General features: G+C 54.1%; 4 protein-coding genes across 4 annotated transcripts; 3 read left to right on the forward strand and 1 right to left on the reverse strand.

Annotated features, from left to right (window-relative positions):
- Positions 1-103: 103 nt before the first annotated feature.
- MONBRDRAFT_26994 (uncharacterized protein) lies at positions 104-4419 on the forward strand (the record flags this gene model as incomplete). Its single annotated transcript, XM_001747304.1, has 19 exons — positions 104-402; positions 504-623; positions 771-837; positions 916-972; positions 1110-1187; positions 1306-1403; positions 1610-1673; positions 1780-1923; positions 2007-2117; positions 2212-2307; positions 2401-2448; positions 2538-2627; positions 2756-3046; positions 3158-3215; positions 3347-3576; positions 3700-3774; positions 3965-4066; positions 4170-4274; positions 4348-4419. 19 exons carry the CDS (start codon positions 104-106, stop codon positions 4417-4419), a joined length of 2205 nt encoding a protein of 734 aa, XP_001747356.1.
- Positions 4420-4622: 203 nt separating this feature from the next.
- On the reverse strand, positions 4623-6231 carry MONBRDRAFT_33179 (uncharacterized protein; the record flags this gene model as incomplete). The annotated part of the gene is made up of 4 exons (XM_001747404.1): positions 4623-5007; positions 5368-5591; positions 5703-5883; positions 6081-6231. 4 exons carry the CDS (start codon positions 6229-6231, stop codon positions 4898-4900), a joined length of 666 nt encoding a protein of 221 aa, XP_001747456.1. The 3' UTR covers positions 4623-4897.
- A 1741-nt stretch (positions 6232-7972) lies between these two features.
- On the forward strand, positions 7973-11048 carry MONBRDRAFT_9712 (uncharacterized protein; the record flags this gene model as incomplete). Its single annotated transcript, XM_001747305.1, has 4 exons — positions 7973-8027; positions 8116-8247; positions 8409-8884; positions 9042-11048. 4 exons carry the CDS (start codon positions 7973-7975, stop codon positions 11046-11048), a joined length of 2670 nt encoding a protein of 889 aa, XP_001747357.1.
- Positions 11049-12166: 1118 nt separating this feature from the next.
- Positions 12167-14612, forward strand: MONBRDRAFT_9713 (uncharacterized protein; the record flags this gene model as incomplete). The annotated part of the gene is made up of 5 exons (XM_001747306.1): positions 12167-12319; positions 12390-12612; positions 13340-13560; positions 13789-14046; positions 14166-14612. 5 exons carry the CDS (start codon positions 12167-12169, stop codon positions 14610-14612), a joined length of 1302 nt encoding a protein of 433 aa, XP_001747358.1.
- Positions 14613-19446: the final 4834 nt, after the last annotated feature.

Raw genomic sequence — 19446 nt, forward strand, 5'->3', positions numbered from 1 at the left:
GGGGGGGGGGGGGGGGAGTGCTTGTGTGGGGACTGATGTTGCGGCGATTTGACTTGTCGGTTGGATTGGCAGAAGCTTTCCTTCGGGTGAGTGTGTTGCTGGCATGGCGGCCGCCGAGATCACCGAGGCCGCTGCGGCGCGCGCCTCAGAGGCTGGCGCGGGGTCGGACGCGGTTCAGGATGAGCTGCAGCAGCTTCGCGAACAACACAAAAAGGCGGTGCATTACACTGCCAATGATTGGATCGAGTACGAGCAGATCGAAGCCCCCATTTACAAGGCGAAAATGCACAAGCTTGAGGAGGACATGGAGTGTGAATGCCAACCAAATGCGGCCGATGAGGACAGCTATTGCGGCTCCAATTGTCTCAATCGTCTTCTCATGGTTGAGTGCAACGTTGCGCGGTACGCTTGTCCGACCAATGCGTTCCCATGCTTCTCCCGCTCTGGTTGTGTTCAAACCTGTCGAGGCCATGACCCGGTCTCGGTCTTGACCTGTGCGATAGTTGTCCATGTGGCAACAAGTGCCGAAACCGTCGTCTGCAGAAACAGCAACATGCCAGGGTAGAAATTTTCAAGACGGAAAAGAAGGGTTGGGGTTTGCGCGCCCTTGAGCCCATTCGAAAGTGCGTTTCAGGCCTCTGCGCTTCGCCTTCCTCTTGCCCCCCCCGGCCCCACCCCCACCTTTTTTTTTTCCTTTCTCCTCGCTCCTTGTTCTACGGCTTGTGAGCGCTTGACGTCATCCTCATGGCCATGACCATTTGTGCGTGCAGAGGAGATTTCATCTACGAGTACTGCGGTGAAGTTTTTGATCAAGCTGTCTTTCGCGAGCGCCAACTTGTGCGTCAAACGTGCCACGGCTTTCTTTGAACAAGAGCCGGGACATTCTGGGCTCACTCATTGTCTCTTTGATTGCAGGAATACGCACAGGAGGGACGCTTTCATTACTACTTTATGTCCCTCAGTGCAGACACGGTGTGTTCAGATCATTCTGTTGTACCTTGATATCCCACCATCCTGCTGTCCTACACCATTGAAGCAGACACAGATCTGCCTCCCCTTGCTTCCGCGGCTCATGCCGTGGTTACACGCACCTGGGCTTGTTCGAATAGGTGATTGATGCGACCCGCAAGGGCGCCGTGTCGCGCTTCATCAACCACAGTTGTGACCCCAATGCCGAAACGCAAAAGGTTTGCATCATTTGTTCCTTTTTGTGTCCGAGGTTGCACCCGTATTCCTCTTCCCGACGTTCGCCTTTCTCACTTAGTTTTTGTGCATCGTCTAAACGGCGCACTTGCCTTACGCTAGTGGACCGTCGGTGGGGTTCTGCGAATTGGCTTCTTTTGCATCCGGGATATTGCCGTCAATGAGGAAATCACGTTTGACTACCAATATGAGCGCTATGGGTACGCCAGTTTCCCACCGCACAGTGTCGTGCCAACCGCCTGCTTTCAAAGCCTGTGATTATTCTTTAACCTTCCATTGCTCCCCGTTTGTTTTCATATCTTTTTTTTTTTTTTTTTTTTTTTTTTTTTTTTTTTTTTGTTGTTAAAAGTGACACACCCCAGGCTTGCTATTGCGGGGCTGCAAAGTGCACTGGTGTATTGGGCAGGCGTCGGGATTCTGGTGCGACTGAGGCTTCATCGGCCAAGGGCCGCGATCGTGAGCTCAACAAGGTTTGTTTCTTGTACCATCTTGAGTCATTTCTGATGCCATGCCGTGTCTTGGCTCTACTATTACTTGATCTTCTCAATTCCTTCTGTTATGTCCACTGCTCGCCAGCTGCGCGATCGCCTGCGACCTCTCCTGGCCCCAGACGGCGGGCTACGAAATTCGTTTGAGAGCACGCTGAGCTTCATGCGCGAGATGATCCACTGGCGTTCTGATGAAGTCAAGGGTCGCGACATCTTTTTGGACATCTTGACGGTGCGCTTCTTGCCTTGGTGCGGCCAATCTTGACCAAGCTTGTACTCTGGTATCAGCAGCCAATTTTGTGTCCATGCTGACAGGACACGACGGACGATGATGTCTTGGTGGGCCTCATGACCAAGAAAATTCTTGTTGTTCTTCACTCTTGGCTGAGTGACATGTTTGATGAGCATGTGAATTTGCAACGCAAAGTCAGTCTACTTTCTCAAGATGGCACGCTGAGTTGTGTATCAGCGGTTTGCCAGCATTCTCAACGTCATATTATGGTTGCACCCCCATTTGTAGACACTGAAGATTCTCCTGCGACTTCCCATCAAGACAAAGGTGGCCATCCGCAAGGTGGAGCCCACTCTTCAGTGCTTAACCAACTCAGTCGACGAGGTCTGTCCTTGTACCTGGCACCAGCATTGAGTTTACAAGCAAGGGTGGCGTACCTGAGTGTGCAGTGGCCCGGCCACATCGTTGTTGCTGTAGGTGAGCCAAGATTTGGCCAAAGAGCTTTTGCGCGCTGAGCGCTCAGAGGTCAGTACCTACCGCCCATGCATACATCGCAGCGGGTCCAACTGGGCGTCGTGGTATGGGTCTCATCTTGACGCGGTCGATATTGGCAGGTGTATATTATGAATGGCCAAAGCGCCGAGCAGAAGAACTTGCGCGAAGTCGTGGCAGTTCCAACCCGCCACATGACAACCTTTCATTCGGTACGCTGGGTTTGACGTGAACTCTTTTTCTTTTGGTGTGCCCACGAGCGGCTCGCCTTGTCTGGCATATCCAAGGGCCATCACAATACCATCCAACTAGCCGCCTCACAAGCCAATCGCGTGGGTAGGCCATCGTTCGTGATATTGCCTATCAGCATCACGTCAAGGTGGAACAATTGCCCAGCACAACCGTCAACGGGCAGGACCTAATCATCACGGGCGACGACGCCATGTCTGTGAGCAGTGCAGCTCAACAGCTTCGTGGCCTCCTCGAGCAAGCAGTGCGCAATTTGGAGGAGCTTGAGAGCCAACGTCGCGCACGAGCCGAAATACGCAATAGTCCCCAGGCGCGCGAAGCACAGTCGCGCCTACCCGGGACACCGGGCGCATCCAGCTTGTCGATGGTGGCTGCGGCTTCGGTAGGCATGGGCTCGGTCGAGATGGCGCGCGAGCATTTTATTTGCTTGCGCTCCTGGTGATTTCACGATGATGCCACGTGTGAATTTTGCAATTATGCCCTCTGGTGCTAGGAACCACCAAAGCCATCCAACTTGCCCGTCAAGTTTGTTGACAAGCATCTTCCTGAGTGTCAGTCTTCGTGATCCTGCACGGTGCTCTGAGATTTGGGAAATTTGGGCGATGACCTGAGCTCGGTCTCACTTTCCTTCGCTGTCTGTCTGTGCGCAATCCATGGCATGTGTATTTTGAGGAACCACCAGTCTCCAGCATGAGCCTGCATCCTGATTGGGATTCGGTGTACAGCGAGCAGCACAACGAGTCCTACTATTTCAATCGTTTTACAAACGAAACCAACTGGCTTCGCCCCGTGGTCCAACCCCTGGCTGATCGCATCCAGCGACGCGATAACAAGCGCAAACTTCCGGGAGCGGCAGCCTTGGGAATGGATGTGGATGCCAAGCCCACTCTGTCTCAGGTTCTTGCAGAAGGGGTATGTCACGCTTATGACAAGGGTCTTCCGAAGCTGAGGGTCAATTTTTGAACCAGTCAATACAGCGTTATCTGCCCGAGGGCATTTACGATTGTGTGCACGTTTGCGGTCATGACGATGCAGCAACAATCGAAACCCAAGCGCGTGGCGACGGAGGAAAGCAAGCGCAAAGCACGGCTCAACAAGTTCAAGAGTGAGGTATGCAGCGCCAACTCAAGACGCGCATCTGGTCGAGTGGATGTTTTTGCTTCTTCTCCTTGAGCCTTTTTTTGAGCGTCGACTCTCTTGCCTCTTGATTCGCAAGCAACTGCGTTTTCAGCCCGAGCATTCAAACGCTGGTGCTGCCCAGCATGGGCTCTATTTCACGACGTGCGTCTCGCTGATACAGGTGTCTGAGCGCGTCATCAAGCAGTTAAACGCGTATCGGGAAAAGAAGGTCAAATACGGTTACATTCGCACCAGTGAGGACTTCAAGTATCTTGCACGCAAGGTCAGTTGGTGTGGTTCCTAGACGACATGATAGGATCTCGCAGTTTACCCTCTGCCGTCGCCAGTTGCTCACCTGTGTGCACTGGCACTTTTGGCCAACACAGTTGACGCACAAAATTGTGGAGAAGGAGCTGCAGCGTCGGGGGCAGGATGTGAACGAGTTGGTCATGACAGACGGCTTGAAGGGCAAGGCAAGCACGCGCATGCATGTTGCTGTTTGCGCATGAACTCGTTACCTCTAATTGCCAATGGGTTTTCTTTTTTCCTTTTTTTCTTCTGTAGATCAAGAACTTTATCACCGACACAATGAAGAAGTGCGGCAAGGTGTTTCGACAGCCGGCTGCCCCGATATGAGCGTGCAGGCAACTGGGAATCGGGGTTTGGTGTGGGGTGCGGGTTGCTAGTGTGTGAAACCTGTAGCGTATCCATGTGAGCTCGATAATCTATCCAGTGGTGGAATGTTTCAAAGAGGCGTTTGAGTCCTGCACGTTCATGGAGTACATTGCTACAACCCATCTATACCGAGGAATGAGAGGTTGATGGTTGCGCGCTTGGAGTCATTTTCATATAAATTCTGGAAAGCTGATTCATTTTAAAAGGAAAATTGGCGCATAGCGCCCATGGAGGATGATCATCACAAGTTTGGGAGTGATATAAACATGGCTCACGCCAGGGCAAGAACGGAACCTGGGTGCTACAACCGAGTAGCTTCCAGGTGGCCATGGCCATCTACTTTGAATGCCGGTGCGCCATCCCTTCCGTACTCGGGTAACCACCACAAAATTCACAATAAATGACAAGTCAACATTGGCAGGTTGGCTGTACTTCAAGCTCACATTTGGCCGCACTGAGAGATCTTGACATCAAGTTTGGGCTTATTGTCAGGGCCAGTGGGGATGGACTCAATCTTTCGCATGACTAACAGACCCTCAATCAGCTTGCCTATGGTACAAACGCGCGAAGATGTAACACACGTAAGTTAAAAAAAAAAAAAAAAAAAAGATGTCGCCCAGATCATTTTATCCGGCTCATGAGCAGGAGCCGCATAGACTCAACACCAGAAAACGTCAATCTATCAATCGTGACAAACTAAAAGCGGATGCACCACCCGACTCGCATGGGGAGCTAGAGCCGGTTTGATGCATCGCACGATTGAAGGAGAGGGAGCTTGCCATTTGCCTACCCTCAGCTCATAAAAACATCGCCGAGCAGCTGGCTTGCTGAACGCCAAGAAGCAGCACCCCTCACAATCATCACAATCCATCCCACGATTTCAAGAATGGCCACGGATGAAGAACGTACCAAAAACTACGTGCTTGTCGTCTAAAAAGTTGCAATTGGTGCAGGTGATGAAAAATTGACAGCCATTGGTGTGGGGTCCGCTGTTGGCCATGGACAAGTCGCCGGGGGCCGTGTGTTTGTGGATAAAGTTCTCGTCGCGAAAGGCACCACCGTAAATGGAGTCGATGCCGGTGCCATTGCCGTTGACAAAGTCACCACCTTGGATCATGAAATCCTTGATGACACTGGAAACGAGAGTGCCGAGCAGCGATACCAGCAGGATGGGTGTGAGGACTGGCGCGCACTGTGTGCCGGGCCCAGGCATAGAACGACAACGAGGCAGGACAGTGCCATACCGGTGAAAGCTGCAGTTTTTATAACCGATGGGCACACCGTCCTTTCGATATTCACCCGTGCATAGCTGGCGAAAGTTTTCGGCTGTGTTGGGGCAAGTGTCGGCAAAGAGCTCAAACTTCATACGTCCAACCGTCTGACCCGCAATGTCCACATCGAAGAAAACAATGGGATTTTCCACACCTAACAAAAAGTACACGACAATCAGGAGTGCACTTGATGAGAAAGAAGCTGGGTGTGTGTTGGGGCCACAAAAGTGACTGCCACGGTGGAAAAAAAAAAAACCAAACCCCCCCCCCCCCCCCCCGAACGACAAGGGGCGCAAAGGACACCCCAGAGCCCAGAGGAGAAAGATATCCAGAAAGAGATCAAACGCTCACCTTCATCGGCTTTAACGCGCTTGGCTTCAGGGCCTGCCTGCACGGGATCTGCCTTGAGCTCGGGCTGTGCCGAAGCAGCCACGGCCTCGTGCACACGACCGTTGCTGTTGCCAGTGGCGGCGGTTGCGGTGGGCGTTTCGCTTTCCGCCATCGTGGTCAGTGACACACAAACAGAAAAACTACAGTTTTGAATATCTGTTCACAACATGTCTCTTGAGTCTTATAGTCGACAACAGGTGTTTGGCGGTTCCCCCTCAACTTGCATGCAGTGCATGCATCCAGTGCATACCATCGCTTGGCCCAAGGGATCGTCTCCATCCTCAACCGGGCGGCCGGCTTGGATAGCATCGGGCGAGCTGGCGCAAAGCGTTCTTGCGGTGTTGACCGGCTCATCTGCAAGACAAGTTCGCTAACACGTCAATGACTGGTTCTGCATTTCAAGGCGAATGAGGACAAAGGCTGTGGCTGACCCATGCAACATGAGCTGCGCCTGGGCGACGGTCCATGGCATGCAGTTGAAGCGTCAACGAGAGCGGTGAATCCCCCGGCGGGCAAGGGGAAGGACATGGGGATAGACCAACCAATCATTTGTATGTCCTCACCCCCAACTGTCAGCATGTGTCTTGGCCTTGCTTCGAAGCATATCCCTCCCCCAACGTTCCCCCTCTTCCACCAACAACATGCAAAGGCTGCTGGCGGTTTGTATACTCGTCCCCCCATACCCACCCATCCTGACACTGCCAGGTACGGTCAAGGCAGCATATTCCCCGCAAATATGTGGATGACCTGGTCATTGTCTGCGCAACAGTCCCGTCGCCCGGTCAGCCACACCCATTCTTTCCCTTCCTCTCCGGCTTCCAGCCTCCCACTTTTGGCTGCCTCCTGGGCTAGCTCGCAACAGAAACACAAAAACAAAACAAAAACTACAATTGTCCGGTCGTGCGCGCACCCTCTTGATGTGCCAGCTTAATCCAGCCTCTCTCTGACTGTTGTCTTTCTCGCTTTCTCCCCTCTTGCTTTCTCGCTCTCGCGCTTTCTCGCTTCCCGCAGGGCATCTCTCCATTGTGCTTGCGAACACTCATGAGGGTCAGACGTTGATTCTGTCATCGGTCCACCAAAGACCGTCCAGCATGAAAACTTGCCCTTTTATATACCCTTGGAACCACGAACGATGACCACGGCCCTCACCGTGAAGCGCCGCGGGTTGCTGCTGCCACACACCAACCATGGCATGCATGTTTGCTCGCCGCCACCCGCTTCCGTCGTCGCCACCGCCAGCCTTTGCTCTGGCGTACACCCCAAAGGCTCCACCACTGGCATAATGAGAGGCAGTATGATCGATTGGCCTCTACCACACGCGCCGGGAGCCCCTCATTTTTGTGGCGGTGATTCTCAGTGTCACCACCTGTCGCTCGTGTCTTCACGAGCCTTGTGCGCTGTAGACCGTCTTGGCCAGAGCCCAAGACTTGTCTCAGCTGCCTCCTGCTACCTCCCAACTCTCTACCCCCGCTTCGTCCTTTGCACCTACTGCACAAGACCCCAGCCAAAGTTGAGCGAGTCCAGCACCAGACCAACTGCCCAGCTCCTACCCTCGCGCAGAGTGCACCCGCACCCAATCGCTGCACTTGTTGGTTTTTCAAGCGTGCCAAGTGTTTCTCAGCGGGTCCCGCTCCTCGAGTTACACTTCTGCCCGTGACCCGCGACCCGCGCGGTGGTGCATTCGTGACTTTTTCTTGTTTTGGCATCTCTGTGGCCCGAGCCCACAGAGATCTTGTTTTACCCTACTTCTCGACACTGATCTCGTCCACCTTTGACGAACCTCCCTCGACGCCGGCCGACGAACAAACGGAGGCCGCAAAAAGATAGTCCAACCAGACGCCACAAGCAGCAAGATGCGTCTGCTTACTTTCCTGGCCCTGCTGGCATGTGCCACAGCAACTCGCCACGGTACGTGTGCCGGTCATTTGAAAGCCCCTTGTGATGCCTTGACGGTGCTCGGGCGTCGCTGCCTGGCACCTTTGGCTTTCTTTCAGAGGTGGAATGAAAGCTTTGAAATCACACCTACCGCAGCGCATGAAGAACCGCTCAATTCTTGTGCCCTGGTCCCCTCCGTTCTACGTAGCATGTGGCGATGTCGTGGTAGTGCTGGACGCCTCCTCCTCGGTTGGTAAGCAAGCCTTCCAACACTCTTTACAGTTTGTATCCAACCTCGTGGACCAACTCGATTTGACTTCAAGCCGGTAAGATACATCAACTCCAGGTGAACGTGCAACTGTGGCTATTCCTCGGTCTGGCTCACCGCTGATGTTCGCCTACCATTACCTGTAGCATGGGCATGGTGGTTTTCGGCACCGAGCCCGAACTGGTCTTTGACTTGTACACACATGGCACCCCAAAGCAGTACAAGCAGAACATCCTTCGCACCCCATACCTTTCCACCTCAACGGCCACCGGTACGGGCTTCCACCAGCCTCGCTCCAACAATCATTCAAAGGCACACTTGCAGCTTGATCCTCTTCCCCTGCGCGTTCGATTCACACCCGATTGCATTCGCAACCTTGCATACAGGCGCGGCGCTGGAATTTACCGCCGGCATCTTTGTCGACACACGGGCCGACCCTTCCAAGCCTCTGAACATCGTTCTGCTCACGGACGGTCATACCCTCGAAGAAGAGGATGTTTTGCGCGCGGGTATTGACCGTGTTCAAACGGACAATGTCTACGTTCATGCGATTGGCGTTGGATATGGACTTGATGCCGCCGAGCTTGGGCTCATTGCCACATCTGACGAATATGTCACTCAGGTGCGTCTGGTGCCGGAGCCCTTTCACCTCACCTCCCCCGACAGAGCAGCCACCACTGTGCTCTCTTTGGCTATCTGCATCTTTCATGCTGCTTGTTTAATAAACGGCATCTCATACTAAGCCATACGCTTGGACTTTTCCTTTACTCGAGTTGTAGGTTCCAGCTTACGCTGAGCTGTTGGAGTTGTCATTTGCCTCAGAATTGGTTGACAGCTTTGCTTGTGCCAGCCATGCGTCCTCGAGCCCGGCAGTTACAACCACCCCGGCTGCCCCAACCAAGACACGTAGCAGCCAGCCTAAACCATCGACAACATTGACCACGACCACAGCCACTACCACCACCGCCGGTTCGAACGAGGGCAAATCCTGCTGGGAGCGTGCACAAGACGTGGTGTTTGTACTTGATGGCTCCGACCACACCGAGGCCTCGGATTTTGCAAGCTACAAAAAGTTTATCAGTCACTTCATGACACAAGCGGGCCCCAACACTCGTCCAGCCCTGGTTGTGGCAGCAGACACGGCGCATGTGGAGTTTTCCTTTGCCGATGCCACCCCGCTGCGGCAGCTCAAGACTTTGTTGTCGAATGCAGGGCAACGCTTCAGTTCAAACCAGGACCTTGGTCCCGCCCTCGCGATGGCCGCCGAACTGCTGGACAACCTGCAAGCCGGTGCTCGTCCTTGGGCTGAGAAGGTCATCGTTTTGATTACACCCAATGCCCATCTGAACCCGTCCTCCGCGATTGAGAACATTGAAACTATTCGGCTTGCCGCTGACCGCCTGGTGGCGGTTGGAATGGGAGGAGCCGACTCGGCCGTCCTGCGTACCCTCGCCGGTGCCAACGATGCGACTTTTGCTCTCAAGCATACAGGCGCACTCCTCGCAAGCACAGAAATGATTGTCGAAGTGGCACTCTGCCTCGACTACGAGATCGATCACCAGAATTTGATTTGCCAGGATGGCCTCATCCATGAAACCAACGTAGCCTGTGCCTGTGCGGATGAACACTGCCGTACTTGCGAGCGAGCAGGAGGCCATGAACAGTGTCGCACGTGTATGGACGGGCGCTTGTCACTGGGCCATGCCTGTGCGAACACGTGTCCGGATACTTTTGTTGATCGTGACGGCGAGTGCGTCTCTCCTTTGACTCCGTTTTCGGCACACATCGTGCTAGCGCTGGACGACTCGACTTCTGTGGGCTATGCGGGCTTTCAGCGCCAGGTGACCTGGGCCAGCAGCCTGGCTCAACTACTGACCTTTGATAGCGGTGTGATTCAGATGGGGGCTTTCTCCTTTGATGATCGCGTGCAGCCAATTTCACGCTTTACCTCGGTGGAGGTTTTGGTCGACACGTTGCAATCCGCCAAATGGACGGGTGGTGCTTCTTCCTTGGCTGAGGCTTTGAGTTTTACGGGCGCGCGCTACTTTCAAGATCTCTCCTTGCCCGCCGACCATCGCCGTATTCTGGTTATTCTGCTCGACGGCGCTGCTGATGACACAGTCGCTCAAGTTGCGCGTCAAGCCACACAATTGCGTCAAATGGGCGTCACGATCTTTGCCATCGCCGTGCAGGATAGCAATGACGTACAGCAGCAGGAGGCACAACTCATGGCTGCGGTCTCGTCGACTGTGGAGTACCACTTGATGCGTGTTCCAAACATGGAGGCACTCATGGATGCGAACCTTATTGTCGAGTTTGCCAGCCGCTTGGCAGGTGAAGATGGCACCAACCCCACCACCCGACGCCCTCCCACCACTACTCAAAAGCTGCCGGACCCAACCACGCTGCTGCCCTCACCTGAGCCCACGTTGTTGCCGACCCCAACCATTGCCACGATGCCTCGCACACCCGAACGCCGACCCGTCACCACGACAGCAACAGCAAAACATCGCCCGACCACACGTCGACCCGAGTCAGGGAACGGCGTGTCCGTGCTTGAGCAAGACTCGGGGAGCAGCTCAGATCAAAATGTATTGGCAACTCCCGGTGCCATAGTTGGCATGGCAGTCGCGGCCTGTGTGCTGGTCGCAGCCTTGGGTATGGCCGCTTATCGCTATCAACGTGCGCGACAGTCGGTCGACCTTCAACTGCAGCTCGAGTGGCAAGACAGTTGGACAGGGCGCACCTTGCAGCTGCAGCAACAGCCCTTTGAATCCACGGTCTAGACGCCTAGGCACTAATAGAGAGAAGCTTCCGACGGATTGTACCCTTGGCTTGTGTCGCTGTTTTTGATTTTCAAGGTGCTGGCATCTCACGACTCAGAAGAGTTGATCTTGCTTCGACTTCTGCGTTGCTCTTGTTTTCGTGCGGCCAGCGGCCACTTTTGCCGCCCTTGTTTGTTTGCTGTTCGTGTTCTATTATTTCTCTTTCTTTTTCGTCATTATTGGTTTCTGGTTCTGGTGCTGATTGCATGCGCGATTCACTCTCGCCATCCTGAACTGATCAAATTCAGACGTCACAGTCCTCTGGGCTCATCTGGCTTTCGAAGCGACACGAAACAACACACACACACACACACACACACACACACGTAACCTGCGGCTTTTACAAAGATTCTCTGTTTTGGATCAATTCTTTTGTCCTCTCTGTCTCTGTACCACTTCATCTCTCTCTCTCTCTCTCTCTGCTCTTTCTCTGCTCTGTCTGCTCTGTCATCTCTGTCATCTCTCTCTTTGTCCACCCTCTTTTTTTTTTTTTGTGATGAATGTCAGTGTTTTCAGTTTCTTCGCTGTGTGTTTGAGTGGCGCAGTCCCGGTGAGCACGAGCAGCGGCTTGTGGCGGTCCAGCAGCAGCTGGCCAAGGGCAGTGTGTGCTCAGAGAACGTGGAGCATTCTTTTTTTTTTCGGCATTGCAACGCACAGCCGAGCCTCTTTGCCACACCATCCTGGGCTGCCCAAGGCGTTGTATCTTTCAGGACCGGTCGTCATGAAATTTGGCAGGCGCTTGCTGCACAGTTTACGCGAGGAAGGTGCGGCTAGCACTCATTTCGAGGATCCTTGGTCTTTAGTGAGCCAGACATTGATGCGGGGAGGAAGTTTCCGACTCGCCCTCACTTTCAAAAAAAAAAAACACCCCACACCCTAGGTTGGGAGGACTACTACATGGACTATAATACCCTCAAAGACATTGTTCGAGAGTGCACAGAGGCCTCTGACCCAGAGGTTGCAGCGCATACTCTTCAACATTTTGAATCCCTGCTCAAGGTCGGTTGGCTGGCTGCGCCAAATTCTCATTGTGCACTAAAAGTCGCCTTCTGATTGTCCTTTGCTCTACACCAACCTCGATGGCGATCCTTCAGCGTGAAGTTACAAAAGTTGATCAGTTTGTGTTTGCTACCCTCGAGGCTTCAGAGCTTCTCTTTTGGGGCAGTGGCGATTCCGACGTAGCACTTCGCGAAGGTGTACTGCGAACCATAACTGGAGATTTTGATATTTTGGTATGTGTATGCGATGGAGTCTGCACTCTACTGCCCTGCGCCTCACCCCAATTTGGTGATTGCCATACAGGACCCAACCGTTCATGGCAATGCAGAAGCCGAAACCCTCTTGCACGCCTTTGTTACCCTTCAGGAGCGAGTGGAGGCCTTACGTCGCTTCGTCCTCATCAACCGTGCCTCCCTGACTAAGATATTGAAAAAATATCTGCGTCGCCTTGGCAGTGGCGCCAATGCAACCAATAATTTCAATGAAACCCCGGAAGAGAGGCCAGTTGCAAAGAACCCCAAGGCAGGTGATATTGACAGAAAGCGGTGTTTGCGGTAACAACATCACCGCCTTGCTCCTCCTCCTCCTCTCCTCTTCCACCTCGCTGAGACCATTGGCAGGACACTCGATTTCATCCAAACGAGAGAGGGCAGTGGAAAAAACAAAAAAAAATTGGTCTTTGCGCATGGTCTCAAACATGTGCCGTGGTCCATCTTCAACTTGCCTGTAGCGTGTCGCTCATTGAGGGCTCTTTTCTAGGCCTTAGCAGCCCTAACTCTGCAAAGCAGCAGCACGACTGTCATGCGACGTTTACAAGCATTGCGAACAGATATGGAAGTTCTTGCAGATCACATCATGCTCACCTCTAGCTCGTGCTTCGACTACATCTCCTCCCTGCGGGTGCAGCATGCCTCATGGGCCGAGCGCCACAAAACTGCCCAACGCGAACGCATGATGCTCGCGAAGCATCCCCGATTTCGACGATTTGCTTCTATTTTTAATTTTCAAATGACGTGGCGGCCCACGATCTTGTTGGCAGCGCTACTTGTGACCCAGCTGCTGACCTTTGGAATCTCCTACTCGATCACTCGGCATCTGAGCATGGATGATGGAACTCCTGTCTTTGCCTCGCAAGGTTGTTGTGCAACTTTCGATTGATGAACCCTATCTCTTTCCACTGGCCCTTACCGTTTGCTTTTGCCCGGTCAAATGGCACCAATAGGATATTTTCTCTCGGCCTCGATTGATCGCAGCCCAGGTGAAACAATCGTCCCTGGCCTTCCATGACCTCTTGAGCGTTTCATCCAATTTTACAATTCGCTTCTCGCGCCTGAAATTGGATTTCCAAAGAATGGCTTTGCGGCTGGCTGTACTTACTTTGCCCGTGCTGCGTGCTATAGCAAGTCACGTTGGAACGCTTGGCCTGTCGTGCAGCTGCATCGCATTGATCCTTGTCATTGTGGTCAGACACAAGGTATTGGAATCGTCCAAAACACTGCTTTGCCGTCTTAAATGCAAATGTTTGTGGACTGTCTGTAGATAGCTCTCAGGTTTGCGCCCTTTACCTGGCCTCTCATAACGTGCCTCTCACACCTTTGTTCCTTCATCCAACCTTGTTAGCTCATCAAACGACGACTCTTAGGTCGAGCAACCTTTGTACATCGTTTGTCCATGACGTTTGGCATGCTGGCCTCCTTTGCAGTCTTGGGTGTTGGCGCCTTTCAGGTGGGCAGAGATCGCCATTGAGCGCCTTTTGCTCTTTTCTGATCAGAACGGCACACTGGTTTCGATTTACATGTCAATCCGGCTATCGCGCTTCAATCACGTCTTACATTGCCGTGCGCTTGTCATGTCGCAGCGACATTTGCATGGGATTGGTCACAATGTTTTTGCAGTCCTTTTTTTTACTGTCGGCGTTTGTCACACGACCATAGAGTGTTATCTTGATGCAAGATTCAAGGTCGGTTGTCTACCGGTTTGCATCACCCGTGTCACTCTGCTGTCAGTCGCTGTCACTGCTGAGCCCTCTTCATAACTGATCTCTTTCATGATTCAATGCGTGTTTTATTTTCTTCGCAGCTTTCTACACCATGGACCTTGCGACTGCGTCGCAGCATTGTCGGTTTCACCGCTCTGTGTGTGGTGATCTTCCTCACCTTTCTGTACTTGGGAGCGCATCACTGGGAGCAACGAGATATGAACCTACTTCTTATCGCTGCCATAGCCGAGATTGCCGCACTCTTCAGCTTTTTGCTTTACTTTTGCACCTATCTCTCTGACTTTGCACATGCCATGATCTACGTGGTGATTATTGAGCGACGAAGGCGACAAGCTACTGCCACCCCGTCGCTAGCAGAGTTTAAGGACATGGGCGCAGCAAGCAAAGAGAAATCTAGGCAAAAATCATCCGCTACCGCCGAGCGGAGAAATTTGAGCCACAAAGCCTTGGGTGTTGCCCAACGCGTTTTAGCACAAAAAAATAAACAGAATCATCTCGGAGGTGGCAGCAAGGCCAAGGCCAATTGATGACACAATCAACATCACACGAATGTCAAATCCGATCATCCACGGACTGATGTCCCCGCTTGTTTTTTTGACATGTCAAGACGCTTTCAATGCTTTTGCACCCATCTAGGATTGCCCACTGTGGGTCTCCTCGTGCCCAACTTCACACACTCCTACCTACCATGATTTACTGGACTACGACACCAACTGGAGAACTCCGATAGCTGGTGTAGCTTGACTTAAAGACACGACTGCAGGGTCTGAACTTGGCATCTGATTTATCATTGCCTCAAAGATGCGGGTTCTGTTGAGCGCCGGTGCGATCTGCGCTGGCCTGGGTAGTTTCAAACAAGATTCGCAAGGCCTTGGCCTTGTTTCCATGAGCTCTTTCGGCATAGCTTAGCCCACGGAGACGTCATTCCTGCCGGTCTTAGGCTGCACGGGTTGTCAAGGTGCGCTTTGGATTGCAAGGAAGCACACAGGTGAGGAATCTCACAGGCCGTGCGCGACCTCTTGGTGCCGTCCGGGCTGACCTCGTACAAAAAAGCGTTCTTACATTGCTCCATTGCCCACTCCCTACAGGCCAGTCCAGAGCTGGCCGTCGGAGTCAAGGACGGCATTTCAGCTGCGGTTGGCATGGCCTTTGGTGAGCTTCAAGCCTGTGAGTCTACCCCGGGCTGGACCATGCTCTCCCTCGACTTCAAGAGTGCCTTCAACTACACCGACCAAGCACGGCTGCACGAGATTGTGGCCGACAAGGTCCCTGGCCTCTTGCGCGCCTTTGAACGACACTATGCTCGACCCACTGTTAGCGTCAAATCCGTGCTTCCACGCATTTGAGCACTCCCACTGCTTTCGCACACACTCAGCATCGGTCGCTATGGGTCTTCCTATTGGTATCCCATAGCTGCGACGACCTCACACTGACACCTACACTTGGACCCCCTGGGCCTGGTCCTCCTCGTGGGAGTCACATGAGTAAACACCGCGTGTGACGCGGTCCCCACGATGCCTGGGCAGCTGCCCTGGGGCAACAAGCTTGTGACTACTGTTGTTTCCCTTTGTTGGGGTACCTGCGGTCGGGCACGAGTTGCACTTTCCCTATCCTCGGGATTGAGCGACTCTACAGCTATTCTAACGGTGCACCTGGTCTGGTCACTGTGAATGCTTGCCGACCGCAGGTACGTCAAGCCCCCTGCCATTCTGTCCCCCCTTTGCTCTCCTGTGTGCTCTGCTCTCTTGTGACTTTCCCTATCCTCGGGATTGAGCGACTCTACAGCTATTCTAACGGTGCACCTGGTCTGGTCACTGTGAATGCTTGCCGACCGCAGCTGGTTCAATTGACCCCAAGACACCACCAAAGCTTTCGCTCCGTCCCGACGGACGTCTCTCAAACCTCTCTCAAACGCTTCCTCAAACCTACGCGCTTCCTCGCAACCCAAAGACGGCCCCCAGACGTGCTGGAGCCTGACATGGTAGCGATTGAAAACTTCGATCGACCGACCGCCCTTCTTCAATCTTTGCGCTGGATAGCATGTCCTCGCGCACCCGTTCGCGAACTGGGCCCCCTGGCCAAGGAACCCACGAGCTTAACTTGGAATCGGACACGGAACCTGACACGGACCCTGTCGCGGAGCCTGTCGCGGAACATGTCATGGAGCCAATGACCACAATGGCTCCGCTCGCCTCGCACGTGATCCAGGGGTTCCGAGCAAACCTCCAGAAGAAGTCGCAACGCCTACAGACTTTTGGCTTTGATCCTTACTTCTCGGCCTACATTGCTGTGACCATGCACATGAACCATCAGCTCAAGGCGAACCTGGCAGCAACCTGGTCTTCCCATTGGGACCATGTCATGGTACCTTTCCTCGAAGGTGCCCTACACCGCAACCTTGCAAGTCCGGACACAACCCCAGCATCCTTGGAAGACGCCCGAGCGCACCTGCACAAACAGTTTGGTTTTCACTTGGGCGTCGCCGCCCTGGCCCGAATGTTGGACGCTTCGACGAGCAATTTTACTGGACTCGCTGAGTTCGATGAGTGGGTGCAGGCGGTTGATTGCATGTTTCAGCACGAACCGCTTGAATACACCATGTTGACCAAGCTCCAGATGCTGTGCAAGCTCCAGCGCCAGTGCACTTGCAGCCGACTGGTGGAGCGTCTCGCCACTGCGGCACACCAGGCTACATCTGGTCCAGCGACCACGTTGACTAGAATCGTGAAAGAAGCTCTCGATGGTTACGTCCCGACTCGTGATACTCTTTTCAGCGTGCCAAGCAACCGGACGGCGCACAAGGGGCCGACGATCCACTCGGCCGCCGGACCCAAGGCAGCTAACAAGCAGGCCGCCAGCTCTCCCAGCCGTCCACCGCTCCGCATTCCAGCTCAGCTCCGCAATTCCGAAGAGTTCACCAAGCTCAACAAAAGCGACAAACAAGCTCGCCACACCTTTGCTCGAAAGCATCATCTCTGCTACCACTGCTTCGCCGATGACCACCAGAGCAAGGCGTGCCCAAAAAACTAGGGCCCGGGGTCGGGGAACCTGCATCCTCTACTTCCCCGGACCCCAACCCAGAGGGCGTGCCATCGCAGGCAGCACGTACCTCAGCCACAGATTCACTCCCACCTCGTGAGGAGCCCCGACCTGTGGTTATCAATTCGGTTTCTGTTTTTTCACCGCGCCAGGACCCTGGCCCCTTGATGTGCGTGGGTGCTATGGGGTCAACGGCGGTGACGTTCCTCTTTGACACTGGCTGTGACCGCTCTTTGCTATCGGCACAGCTGGCATCCTCCTTATCCCTTCCAACGCGCAACGGACCACCTTTTGATGTCATCTTCGGCAACGGCACACGTATACCTGTCGAGACTTACACCGAGGTGTCCTTACAGCTTGGTCCCCTGACCGTTACCCGTTCTTTTCCGGTGGTTGCTCTCTTCGACGCCGCCGACGTTCTTCTGGGCCGCGATTTCCTCAGCGAGCACGACATTGTTATTTCTGCTCGCCAACGGACCGCGACCTTTCCAGGCGCTGTACAGCTGCCTTTCATCGAGTCGCCAACACCTATTGGCCTCCGTTCACTCCTTCGGCAGAAGTCTGCTGCCGCCTATCTCGTCTGGGTCTCTACGACGCCGGACAACTCTGTGCGCTGTTTCTCAGCCACCCTAGGACGGTCTTCGTCCACCTCCAACGACCGCGATGCTCTGATCGACGACATTCGAAACGAGTACTCTGACCTCTTCGACGACGGACCGACTCAGGCGCCGGCGCCGGCTATGCGAGGCGTAGAATCTGCTGAACACAAAATTATCTTGACGGACAATGCGCAACCCGTCAAGCAGCGAGACTACCGCCGAGGCGAAGCCGAATTGGCCGCACTGAAGCAGCTCCTGACCGATATGGTTCGAGACAAGGTCATCCAGCCTTCGACCAGCCCTTGGTCATCCCCTGTGCTACTCGTAAAAAAGTCCAACGGCTCCTGGCGATTTTGTGTCGACTACCGTGCCCTCAACAAGGTTACCGTCAAAGACGCATATCCACTGCCACGGATTGAGGACTGCTTAAGCCGTCTCCGCGACGCAACCTGTTTTACTTCGCTGGACCTCCGTTCCGGCTACCACCAGATACCCATGGCCGCCGACAGCGTGCCCATGACTGCTTTCACGACGCGCTATGGCTCCTACGAGTTTCGCGTTATGCCGTTTGGCCTGTGCAATGCTCCTGCGACGTTCCAGCGGACCATGAATCAGCTCCTCGGCGACTTTCTTGACGACTTTGTCATTGTCTACCTCGACGACATCTTGATCTACAGTCCAACGTGGGCTGACCATGAACGTCACGTTCGACGTGTTCTCGACCGACTTCGCGATGCGCAGTTCAAGTGCAACATCGCCAAGTGCTCCTTCTTCCAGGACCAGGTCGACTTTGTGGGCCACACCGTGAGCCGCAACAACATTGCTATGCAGACCTCGAAGCTGGCAGCCCTCCGGGACTGGCCACTTCCTGCTACCACCACTCAACTTCAACGTTTCCTAGGCTTCGCCAACTACTACCGCCGTTTCATTGCTTCGTTTTCCAAGCTCGCCAAGCCGCTGACTGATCGTGCGAAGAACAGTCTCAAGCGCGTCAAGCTGGCGTGGACCCCTCAGATGAAGTCAGCCTTTGAGGACCTCAAAAAGGCTCTTCTCGATGGCCCCGTGCTCATGATTCCAGACACTTCGGGCCAGTATCCCTTTTCCCTGCAGACGGACGCCTCTGACGAGTGCATCGGCGCCGTTCTTTCTCAACAAGGCCGCATAGTGGACTGCTTCTCGCAGAAGCTCCACGACGCCGAGTTGAACTACCCTGTCCGTGACAAAGAGTTGCTGGCCATTGTGCGCGCGCTTAAGCGCTACGCCCACTTGATTGGCAACCAGACTGTCGACGTGTACACTGACCACCGCTCTCTCCAGTATCTCGAGACCACCAAGCTTCAGGGCCCAGTACCCCAGCGTAGGCGCCTTGATCGTTGGTGGATGGATACGCTTCAGCACGTTAATATGCGTGTGATTTACCTACCAGGCCAGCACAACGTGGCCGCTGACGCCCTCTCACGAATGCACGTGAAGGACGAGGACGTTACAACGTTTACTGCCGCCGAGCCAGTCCTAGGTGAGGACGAGGATGGCACGGCGATCCGTGATGGCGGCGTTGCCTTTGTGGCAGCGGCCGCGAACCAGGCCAACGAGACCACCTCAGCGCCAGGCAGCACAACCGTGCTCCAACTTTCCAGCGACCTCTACCCCCAGCTGGTGGAGGGTTACCGAACAGATCCTGACTGGCAGGCCGTGTACGCCGGCCATGCCGACCCCAGCAGCA

Source organism: Monosiga brevicollis, genomic scaffold (genome assembly GCF_000002865.3).
Source record: "Monosiga brevicollis MX1 MONBRscaffold_16 genomic scaffold, whole genome shotgun sequence".
NCBI lineage: Eukaryota > Choanoflagellata > Craspedida > Salpingoecidae > Monosiga > Monosiga brevicollis.